The 12,372-nt window shown below is 41.3% G+C and overlaps 1 protein-coding gene across 3 annotated transcripts in view; it reads right to left on the reverse strand.

Moving 5' to 3' along the window:
* The window catches only part of Abcd3 (ATP binding cassette subfamily D member 3), a 63,634-nt gene extending 52,404 nt beyond the window's left edge, over nucleotides 1-11,230 (reverse strand). The window contains exon 1 of one of the 3 annotated variants that reach the window (XM_076574888.1): nucleotides 11,147-11,230. Coding sequence is in view for 1 of the 3 variants with exons in the window: in XM_076574889.1 (XP_076431004.1) it covers nucleotides 10,711-10,820 (110 nt within the window). In the remaining 2 variants the exon portion in view is untranslated. Of the gene's footprint in view, nucleotides 1-10,426; nucleotides 10,626-10,710; nucleotides 10,937-11,146 lie in introns of those variants that run through there. The other 2 variants (XM_076574889.1, XM_042279820.2) reach the window with 2 other exon arrangements.
* Between the last annotated feature and the right edge of the window lie 1,142 nt (nucleotides 11,231-12,372).

Below are 12,372 nucleotides of genomic sequence, written 5' to 3' on the forward strand. Positions count from 1 at the left end.
GATGCACATACACACACACACAGAAAACAATGTTAATTCAACATTTTAATAATGTAATAAATATAATAATTAACTTGTTTTGTATTTAATATAATATCTTTTTTTAGACCATGAATGAGTCTTGACCATTCTTTTGAATCAAAGTTCATTTAAAAGAATTTGAGTAAAAAGCTTTATTCTTTACAATCCACATCATTAATTCAATCTTAACTGTTTGTAGATTTATGTTTCTTATGTGTATGAGTGTTTTGCCCACACGTATATGTGCACCACATGAGTGGCTGGTGCCCAATGAGGTCAGAAGGCAGCAGATCCCCTGGAACTGGAGCTACAGATGGTTGTGAGCTACCATGTGGATTCTGAGAGGCAAACCCGGGCCCTCTGCAAGAGCAGTGAACACTCTTAACCATTGAACCACCTCCCTCATACTGATGTTTTTAAATCTCTTTGATTCCTCAGCTGCAAAAGGAAAATAGTAAGACTACCCCAAACAACTGATACACGCCATAAATGTAAGATATGTGTAAAATATGATGAGTATTCAATAAAAATAATAACAGTTTTACTGTCTCCAATTTCATGTTCCTGCTGACCCTTCTCAATGTCTTTGCTCAAGCTGTTCTCCCTACTTGGAATGCCTTTGACCTCTTAGCAAAAGAGATTAAGATTGAGCTCAAAAGTGAAATCTATCCATGTAACAAGCAGATTAATTAAATCTTTCTAATTCCATGCTCTCCTAAAAGACCACATTCCTAACAAAGGTCTAGGAATTTTGGATTTTTTAAAATTATTTGTAGTTTCATATTCAATGTGCTAATCTCACTCTCTAACATACCAAGAAACAACAAACATTCAATTAAATGTACTGGATAAATTTTCTATTTCTCTCCATATTGATCCCTTTCTCCAAGGGGGAGCTTGCTATTGCTGAACCCACGTTAATCACATGAACTGAATGCTATCATTTATCCTACATTGGCTTCCCCCACTTCCATCTCTACTAAACAGCCTATCTTGGGCATTACTAATAGAAAAAGTCAAAGGAACCCTATAGTTGAAAATACCTTAAATCTATTTTTAATACAATATAATTGTATTCACAGGTAAATAGAGAATGGTATTCTAAATATAGTATTACTAGAGGATTATTTTAGTAGGGATGCTTGAGATTGAACTAGAAAAGTAGTACTGAAATGTTATACTGCACGGTTCTCTTTCTTTTCTTTCTGCATGTGTACTTGTGTGTGATACACATGCATGTGTTATTATGTGGGTGCAGTGAGTATGCAGGTGGATGTGGGGGCCAGAGATTAATGTCAGTGTCTTCCATGATCACTATATTCTTGTATGTTAAGGTTCAAAGTTGGCCCATACCCCTCAATTCTCAAGAGGATCCCTTGATCATCTACTAACAGGCTAAAACCTCAGCATCCTTTGAGAAGTTTTTTGTTGTTGTTTTTTGAGACAGGGTTTTTCTGTGTAGCCCTGGCTGTCCTGGATCTCACTCTGTAGCCCTGGCTGGCCTTGAACTCACAGAGATCAGCCTGCCTCTGCCTCCCGAGTACTGGGACTAAAGGCGTGCACCACCACCGCACAGCAAGAAGTTGTTTTTATATCTACCTACTAAACTCAGGCCAGCCTGCTTCCTCCAACTCTTGGTCTGGAATGAGGAAAATATATGATTCTATTACAATTTCTTGTTTTCCTAAGCTTATGATATACTGAAGAACAGTAATAACATTAAATTTAGAGTCCTCCACATAAGCTGATACAGTATTTTTACAAACAAGATAAAAACATGCATAATAAAGAGGAAATGCAATAACCTAAGTACCGTTCTAGTCAAAACTAAGATACATCAGTTGTCTTTTGCAATTTAATTTCAGAAATTAAAATGTGAAAATTGATGCTTAATGTGAAAAAAGTAGATTTTAGAATCAATGAAATATAATGTAACAGTGATAAATGATAGGTGCTTTCTCCTTTTTTTAGTATTCAAATTTAAGGTATATTAATTTTTTGTTATTAAAAATGTTTAATATTTGAAATATAAAGCATTAGAAGAATAATTTCAAAACTATTTCTTGCATGTGGTGCTATTCACTACATTAAAAAAAGCATCACTTCCTTCTTTAGAGATACCATGTTACTCACTTCATAGGGTTGGTTAAGTTTCATGAATACTTTAAAAATGAAAACATACAGTGGGCGGCCATAAACACAATACACTAAACTATTACATACCTAAGAGGCTGCTCTGTTCTACATAGTACATTTACAGGTTAATGCTGACAGATACGAAATAGTAAGACAGGGTGGGTAGCACATGCCTGCAGTCTCAGCACCTAAGAAATGGGGAGGCAGGAAACTCAAGAATTGAGATCATCCTTGGTTACATAGGTGAATTCAAAGCCAACCTGGTTCCATAAGGTCTTGTCTCAAAATGTGTGAACAAATAGTAAGTATATTAAATTGTGGTCTGAAAAAAACCACACCATTATGCATTGCTTAAAAATAAAAAGAAGTCATCAAAATAGTTTACACATGGAGTAAATCATACAGTCCACTTTAATGTCTGCCTCACGCTACCAGTACAATGCTGAGGCTTCCACACCTATTTATAGGCATCATGCTAGCTGATGATGCTCTGATGAGCTTCAATTTCGATTTATACTTTGTTCAGTTACATTCACTCAGGCCTGCTACACTAGCAAAAAGATAAGAAGTGTTATTTTTTTTTTTTTTTAATACAAAGCTGTTGTAGCACATGCCAGTAATCTCAAAATTTAGGCAATAGAGACAGGAGTTCAAGTCATCCTCAGCTACCCAGTGTTCAAGGCTAACCTGGACTACACGAGACCCTGCCTCAAAAAAAGTAGCCAGGTGGCAGTGGCACACGCCTTTAATCCCAGCACTCGGGAGGCAGAGCCAGGCAGATCTCTGTGAGTTTGAGGCCAGCCTCGTCTACAGAGCGAGATCCAGGACAGGCTCCAAAGCTATACAGAGAAACCCTGTCCCCCCCAAAAAAGTTTAGCATTAACAAAACAAAACGCAAAACAAAAACAAAACATTCACAGACCTGTAAAAATATCCTAATGTGTGTTACAGCCTCCATTGATGAACACAGTCTATGTATTGTGTCTTTATGCTTACCTCTTGACACAGATGTCTACAACAAAAATGACTCTAATAAGAATGTCTTGATTTTTTTTAACCAAGGCCTAATGCCTTTGTACATAGTACAAATTCCATTTTAAACAACCTCTAACAATTCTTAAAACTCTCCAAAAGAAATAACATTTTGAATAAATTTGAATTTAATTTGCTATATATAACTCCAAAGATGACGTAATCTCTTCTTCCCCATGATTCCAGATTAAAGGTAGAGGATAAACATCAGATCCTAGATGAATGATCCTGAGAAAGCATTACATTGTATTTCTCTAAAGGTACAGTATGACCTGAGCATTTCAGAAGGGTGTAGTAAATTCTGGGATTAAGCATGAGCTCACCTGCTAGACTAAGACCAATCTGGTCTCTGAAGGGATGGTGGCAACTCTAAGGTTAGACTAGATCAGGAGGGGTTTTCTCCCTCTTCAAGGTCAAAGGACCACTGGCTCTATGATGTCATCATGACAGCTCCATGGCCAAAACTGAAAGACCTTTCCCTCTGGCTTCAAGAAAAATATGCTAAAAGAGCACTCTACTCAGTAAGGAAGAGACGGATGGGGGCAGGTCTGTTACCAGAAAGTGCTTGTAAGTTACAGATAAAAACCAAAACAATTCTCAAAGGGTGTCTATTATCAAAACGGTCACACCTTACCTATTCATACTCTAATCTGATCCTTTAAATTTACTAGGAATATATGCAGAAAGAATACTAATTAAGAATAAAGAATCAAAACCGTTTTTAAAGGAAAGACTCACAGGACCAGCAACGACCAATACTCAAAAGTTCAAAAATAACAATAACAACAAAAAAACAACTTGAAGAGAGGAAGTCAGTGAAGAATATGTGATGTCATAAAAATGAATGCAACTTCATGCTATTTCAACAAAAGCTTATAGTCTACAAAGTAGGTCACAGTTCTTTCTGCCCTGTGAGAGCACACTTTGAATACTATGAGTCTAGACCAGCTCTTTATCAGTGGAGAAATACAGAGTATCTTATTTAGGAGATGGCAACTGGAAACATGTAAGACCTGAAACTATGTCTCTGAAACCAATGTAATACTCTAAAAGCAAATCGATCTACCAATTTCAGAGCTATTTAAGGACATTTTCATTGACACACTTGACAGCATTTTCTGGAAGCTTCAATAGTTTCTGAGAAGCTAACAGAGGGATATTTTGTCGTCTTTTTAGTTTTCTTTTGGCAGGCATAATGATGGCTTCTGAGTTGAGCACTGGATTAAGATGTTTTCTTATTCCATCTTTACATAAGTGATGGCTTAAATAAATACTATTATCCTATTCTTCTGAGGCTCAGAGAGGGTGGGGAAATTGATGAGAAGCCATAGATCTAAGGCATAGCTAACTAAACCTCTGAACCCTTACCTGACCTCAAAGACCATGTCCTTTAACTATATCAAGCTACTTCATGATCATAATGCTGCTGAAAGAAAATAAATGAAACCTCATTCTTGCCAATCTATAAAACACATGTAAACTAACTTTTCAACATCATTTTGAACCTCTAGAAGAGAAAAAAAAATCCCTCAATAATGGTAAATTATACTAACATTCATAGCATTACAAATTTTTATGACCCATTTAAAAAAGTCATGTTCACACCCCTTTCATCATGATAAAGACATCCATATACTTCCATTTATTAATCCTCTTTCTGCAATTTAGTCCAAAGAAATTATTCAGCAGAGATATAAGTATTTACTAAAAAAATATACTATCCATATACTATCCATAAAAATCTATAGGCATGGATCAGTGGTAGAACCCCTCTAGATTCCATTTCCAGAACTACAAGAAAAAAAAACAAGATCTTTCACAGGCAGTCAAAATACACAACATGTAAGGGTAAAATAAAATAGGATAATTACATGCAAACTATAGTCATAAAGGCCATATAGAAAAACAGACTTTATGCCTTAAATGAAAACTGTGAAATATGAAGTTGTAACTGCAAAAGGTATATAAATACAGAGTAAACAAAAATATAATGTTTATTATATTTATGGTCATATGAGCAATTTTTAGTTTATTTAATTATCTTTAATATTTCCACTCCTTAACTGCCAAAAGTTGGTTTTAAAAAAAATCATAAATTAATGCTATCATTTATATTAAGTTTCTGAACCTACAAATTGCATAAGAGGTCTAGGTCTTAAAGAGATGACATGCTTAAGATAACATACACATTTATAACAAGAAAACTGTTATTTAAATTACCAGTAGCCATACCCTAGGAAATTAGCATCTCACAGGTAAAATCACTGGACAGTATTTTCTGAGTACACTATGCCAGACGCAGTTCTTCCCACTAGGGCTATACCAATGAATACAACAGACGGAAATGTCTTCCTTTGTGGAGTTTGACTACATCCCGGTAGCAGACTGTTTGATAGTACTAAGTGCTATGGAGGAAAGTATTGCTAGGAAGAGACACAGAACGTGTACACACAAAGGATGTTATTGAAATCACAGGGCAACAGGTCTAACTGTGATCTAACTGATCAATGACTGACAGGGGAAGGGATAAACAGTGTGACATCATGGAAACATTCCAGACGGGGAAGAGCAAGTGAAGAAGAGCACTGGACAAGAGTGGCTGTCAGAGGGGGCTAATGTATCAAAACCTGAGAATTATAATAGACAACCCTTACCCAGTAGCCCCAGCAGACCTCAGACACGCTTTCACAACTCTGCTCCAATTGGGTTCAGTACACAGCTGTTGTTGCTAACATACCCTTTTTTTAAAGGTATGTTTCCTTAAGTATCTCCTTTTAGTCTAGAAACCCAAATAGGGCCAGCCATACAGCTCTACCCAACAGTTAATTCTAAGGATGTCAATTCAGACCCAGTCCCTCACATGGCTCATGCTTGTACAAAACCCTCAGTGAACTTGTAAAACTAAGAAAGGTGAAGCCAGCCACTAGCTTGATTTGAAAAGGACAGACAGATATAAGGAAAGGACGAATTAAGTTTGCAGGGAAGCTACCAGAGATTAGAGAAAGGAGTGCAAGAAGTAACCGCAAGACCGGAGCACGTCCAGTGCTAAGGCAAAGGCCTGGCACAGGCCCTGAAACTCGGGCTGAGGAAACTGCAGAGAAATTTCCAGTGGTGGGAATACACAAGAAATACCTGAAGTAAAAGATTCTTAAGATGTTAACTAAGCTGAGATACCACCTTTGCTACTAATTCCAATTTTCTAACAACTCTTCTATAAACAGCTGCATTGGGGACCATGCTTAGGGTGTAGAGAAAGCAATACAGGTATGAGACAAGCTCAAAAGACAGTGAGTGGGATTTAAGACAGCACACGCCGAGATGGGAGTAAGAGGAATACACGCTGCCTGAAACTCTGCAGAAGCATCTGGGGAGGAAGATGTGCCCCACCACTTATAGACTAAGACTTGAAAGGTGTACTTGACACCCCCAGCTGGATTACACCCAGTGAAGCAGAGTACAACAGGCAAGGCACTGGAGTGACAAGTTAAAAGCAGGGTGGGGTCACTGAGATCATCAAGAGCAGCTCACTACTTGATGTCAGGGTGACCCTTCTCTAGCCCGGTAAGTATGTTAAAGAACTGGAGAACAAAGGAGACAGAGAAATTACAGATAAGACTGATCACATGGGTAAAGGTCCAAAGCCAGGAATGAGGGTAGCCTGCTCAGAGAGAGAACAGTGCAGAAACTGGCCTATTTGGAACACAGAGGACCAACTGGCAGGCCAGACCACAGTAAGATCAGCCAGGTAAGGTGACACTAGATGGAGGAAAGCTCTGAAACCTAGGATGAGAAATCTGAACTTTATTTCACGAGCAGTGATGGGAAGGGAAACTGCTTTCTTCTGTTTTGACGCTTTTTATTTCGCATAGTAAAATACTGAGGCAACGTAGACTGGTCCCCTTCCCTGCATTAGAATTAGCCTGATTTCCCACTCTTCAGGTCACGTTGCAAACTCTCGGGTACACTCACGACTTCTATGAAGATAAGACCTTTATTTGCTTCTCCAACACCTGCCAACTGTCCTTAAGAGTTCTTCCACAGCTCTGCACCACTTATTCCCTCTGTAACATTCACTGAGTGTCTATCCTGGGACATATCCAAATGAGGGATTTAAATATGACTCAAAGTCTCCCTAGTTCAGTGGTAAATCCCTTGCCTAGTGTGGACAAGGCCTAGGTATGATCCCTGGTACAACGAAAATAAAAGTTAAGTAAATTGGAAAAATAAGCATGACTCAGTCCAAAGGCTAAAGAAATTCTGAGTCTGATGTAAGCAGAAGCCAAGAAAGCAGACCAGTACAAAACTAACTGGTGGGTGCTAGAGAAGAGGAATCTTACAGTGTCAGAAAAGCAAAGGACAGATTTGTCAGTGTGCAGTTAGGAAAGACAGAGAACACCTAGCAGAAATCTTTTTACTGAGCTAAGCTGTGAAGAAAAATAACTAACAGTGGGGAGACGTGGTGGAGATGCACAAATCCAATCAGACCCCCAAAGGAGGCCTATCCCACCCAACAGACTCCAGGTTAATTGCACATGGCTGAAGCAAGTACAAAAGCAAAGCAAGGACCACATCACTGGCATGGGTCAGCTAGGACTGTAAAGTGGCTGCACACTCTACCCTAACATCTTACACTTTCAACATTTCATGTGCAACTCTCTTTTCCCTAATAAGAATGTAAGCTCCTTAAGATGGCTTACATTTTTTAAATGTTACACGTATCTGTCTCCTACAGCACGGAGCACAGAAGTACAACATCCTAAACAAACAATTCCTTTTTAGTAATTAATTGACTTTTGCCCCATGAGTTAAAAAAAAAAAATCAATTGTTTAAGGAAGAGTAAAGTAGGAAAAGTCAGCAAAACAGTAGTAGGAAATAATTAGGAAGAAATACAAAGGAACCTTCTGGGGAGATGAAGATGTTCTAATTTGTAGGATAGAAATATAATACAATGTCTCTGTTTGTTTGAAAAAAAGTGTAACTAAGAATTGCACATTTCAATGACTATAAGTTTTACCTAAAAATCTATAAAAAGGATCAGGGCACAAATAGATACGGATGAAACAATATGGATAAAGTTAATGGGGGGTTATTATATTCTACTTACTCTGTATATATGTAAAATTTTCCATAACAAAAGTATGTGTGTGTGTGTGTGTGTGTGTGTGTGTATGTATGTGATATTTAACAGGGTGATAAAAATTACATTAGCAAAATTTTAAAGCAACAGAATTTTTATCCACTCTAATATTTAGAATAATGTTGCAACATAACTCCTGGAGTGGTTTTACTTGCTCTGTTACCTACCCAGGTCCAAAATAATATATATTCTAAGACAGACCTACTATTCACAAGATGGACAAAATAAGGACTAGCAACCACTTATCCCTTAGTTAAGCACCAGACATTAAAATAATTAGCTCTGTTACCAAATACAAACAGTAGAATAGAAGGTCAGAATTTTCTAACCTCCAAACTGTGAAACCAAAAGGTAGGGACTGAAAGATAAACATAAGATCATGGAAGTACACAATATAATATATATATATTAGATACATATATATCACTAAAAATTATATATAAATGGTATATATATATATCATTCTTAGTGATTTTTGTAAGTTTATTTTATCTTAGGAATTTATGACTCATATTTATCTGTCCATAATCTGCATTTTCACCCCTCAAAATATTAACACCTAAAACAAAGACTTTGCTACTCACCCCAATATGCAAGATTAGCAACTCTATTTTGTTCATTAAATTACCTGTTGCATAATTCTATCTCCAGAAAGTTCACGAAGTTTCTCAAAAAGATTTTTGGAATGTTAGATGAACAGTTTCAATTACTTAGGAAGATAAATTATATTATACTATGTCACCACTATTGCTACTATTTCCCATTAGATTATGTTTAAAACGCCCTGTACTCAATAATCTACAGCATTATAAATCAGTGGAGCTGTTGGCTTGGACTGTGACTGGAATGGACATGAAGGGGTTTCTAGGATGCTGATAATACTTCTTGACCTGGGCACTGGTAACACAGGTGTGTTCTACTTGCACAAGTCTAACAAGCCTGACATTGACGCTGGGTGTTGTTTTCTGTATGTAATGTAATGTCCTAGCAAAGAGAACTGTTTTTAAATCGTCAGAGCTGTTAGCAATCAAGTTCCCTTCCTATTAAAATGCCTGTTCTATGCACTGAAACGCTCCTTAGCAAAAAAAAAAAGAAAAAAAGAAAAGTAGTTTAAAGCATTATTTTCTATCAGCATATCCCCAAATAACTGATAACTTCTAATTGCAAATGGGCGTTCAAAAAAGACACAATCTAAGAGGAAAGTATTTACCAGTTAATCCTTTTCTCCCACCTACCCCCAAATAAATATTTTTAAAAGGCGAATAGTGTATGACGGTGATGCAGATCATTATTTTGTAAAGCTGTTGTAGGAATAATAAAAAGTATCCTGCAGACAACAGGCAAGTCAACGCAGGCAGAAGGACAAAAAATACTTCATGGAAAGGGTACTAGGAACTCCGTGCTAGTATGTTGGACCACATTCCTGATAGTTCAGGGAAATCAAAAGCAGGAGACAACAGTACCTGCCCAGAGGGTTAATGAAATAAAATGCATGGAAGCATTACTCTAAGACTGAATATTAACTATCCAAAGACTAGCAAGAACGCTTAGGAAGTAACCTTTTCTCCTTCACTCGCTGAAATCAAATGTGCGACAAGAAATTGAACTGTGTCCCACTCCCAGAACCCAATTCTCTTCTTCTCCCCTCCTTTCCCCAAAGTTCAAAGCAAACTCGAACGTTCTCTGCAGGCGGGAAGCAGTGTGTTGTAATTAACAAGTGCTCTTCACCTAAAACACACTTTCACCTTTCACCTACAAAGCCGAGGGAGGAAACTTTGTCCTCCACACAGCACGGTGCCAATTCAGCTTTTCCAAATGAAATGTCAGGGCGTTCGCCGACCAGGTCGGGCCGGGGACGAGGGCACCCCTCGGGGAGAAAACCGTGCCAAGTGGACCTAGAACACCCCGCTTCGGGACGCCCTGGCGCTCCGCACCGCCACTGCTCCGGAGTCCAGCCCAAGCTGGTCCCGGGGACTCGGCCAAGTGCTGGGTCCAGCCCGGCGAGTTAAAATGCCCATCCCGAACGCACAACGTCAACGTCCGGCGAACAAATCCTTTCGAGCTCTCCGTAGCGATGAGATGGCAAAACCAGAACGCACCCAGAAAGTTGGCACCGAGGAGGGAGGTGGTGAGGGGGCGCGGGGGACACGGCGCGCCCTCTTCCCTCCCACAGTCCCGGGGCGAGCGCGGTGACCACCACCAGGCCGCCGAGGGCCGCGGGGACTCGGAGGGGCGGGCGGAGGAGGGGCGGGCGGAGGAGAGGACCGCCGGCCTCGCTCCGCGGGCACCCGCGCAGCTCGGGCCCGGGAGGAAAGGGCGAGGCGCGCGCCCGCCCGGGGCACCCGCTCGGGCCCGGGGAAGGCGGCGCGGCCGCGAGCCTCACCCGTGCAGGCCGAGGGCGCGGCGCCGCTTGTGGAGCAGGCAGAGCAGCAGGAACGCGGCCCCGGCCAGCGAGGAGTTCCGCGCCGTCAAGTACTTGCTGAAGGCCGCCATGGCACCGGCAGGGCGAGCGAGCCGCGGTGCTAGGGGACGCGCCGGCGGCGACAACCTCCAGTGCAGGAAGCGCGGGGGAGACTGGGAGGAGAGCTCGGCGCGCAGAGCGAGCCAGCGAGCGGGCGAGGGCGGGGCCGGCCGCGCGGGAACGCCCCCCGGCGCGCGCCGCCGCCGCCGCCGCCGCCGCGCCGAGCCCACCGCGGACTTTGGCTTTCTCGGGCGCGCGCGCCGGCGCGGGGAGGTCGAAAGGTTCGCCTCCCCCCCCCCAACCACCACCCCCACCCCCGGGGGACGCTCTGCGCACGCGCGGACCCCCGCGGACTCGCCGGAAACGCGGCGGGTCCTTGGGTGCCGGGTCCGTGGCCGCCCCCGCTTCGGCCTTGTGAGCTCCGCGTGCACACACCCTGGCTTTCACAAGACCTGGAAGAGCGGGCCAGGCCTGCGCCGGCGGACTCGCGGAGCCCGGCCCCTCCGCCATCCCCTGGATGAGTCGGCGCCACCTCCTTAAAGAAGCCGGGGGAAAGAGGGCAACGGCCCCATCACCGAGCCCTGCAAGACTGGAGGAGGTGCGGTCATCGTTTGCAACTTGAAATGGAGTGAGGGGAGACCTGGGAAGAAAGACTACAGCAGATCAAATATCTTATTCCAAGTCGTCCTGGGTTATGATCTCTATAGAGTTCTGTAAAATCGGTTTAGGAGAACGAGCCCATCATTCAATCTTCAAATACTATGTAGTAGAAAAGAGTGTGTGACAAAAAGGAGTTTTAAGGGAAAAAAGAATATTCTTTTTGTATAGCTATGTACCAGGAATGGCGATTTAAAAAAAAAAAAAAGTATTTCTTTATGTTAGGTCTGGTCAAAGAAAGTTTGAGAGACGCTGTTCTTTGCAAAGGGACATTCAGAAATAACAATCGTGCGTTGTATTAATGCTGGCCTCACTCCCAGAAGCAGAAGGGCTTTACAGATTACAGCATTCTTCTCCTGTCCCACCCCTATCATGCAGGAATTGTTATCCCTGGCGTTTAGTCTCGCGCATGCACAATAACTTAATGAATGGTTGGTTTCAGTTGAGGAAACCGTAGAGAGGCAAGTGTCAGTCAGAAAGAGGGCTTATAAAACCTCACACAATGCATACACGTTTGAAAGTTGCCTACGACTTTAACCAGTGAAACAGTGGTGCCCCAGGTGTTCTCTGTGTGAATGGATGGTCTAAAAGGTTATGAGAATGGCGAAGATCAGACACAGTGACGTGCGCTGTGTACAGGTGCTCAGCCGGTCAAAAGTCTGAATTACACAAAAGTAAAGCCTCTACCAAATCCTCCATATGCCATTCGTGTGTTTCCTGTTACCCTGGGAATCATTTAGGTAATTAGGTGTGCTTGGCCCAGAGAATGCAAGTATGAACAATCAATCCCTTATTCTCCAGAGGCTAGTACAGGAGAAAAACATGAAGAAAAATATGGATGAGTTAAGTGACTTGTTGGAAAAATGAACTGGGTACTACGAGAATACCAATAAGAACATTTAGAATTTTTCTAGAACTTTTCATTAA

The sequence above is a fragment of the Peromyscus maniculatus genome, chromosome 6 (genome assembly GCF_049852395.1).
Source record: "Peromyscus maniculatus bairdii isolate BWxNUB_F1_BW_parent chromosome 6, HU_Pman_BW_mat_3.1, whole genome shotgun sequence".
Classification (NCBI taxonomy): domain Eukaryota; kingdom Metazoa; phylum Chordata; class Mammalia; order Rodentia; family Cricetidae; genus Peromyscus; species Peromyscus maniculatus.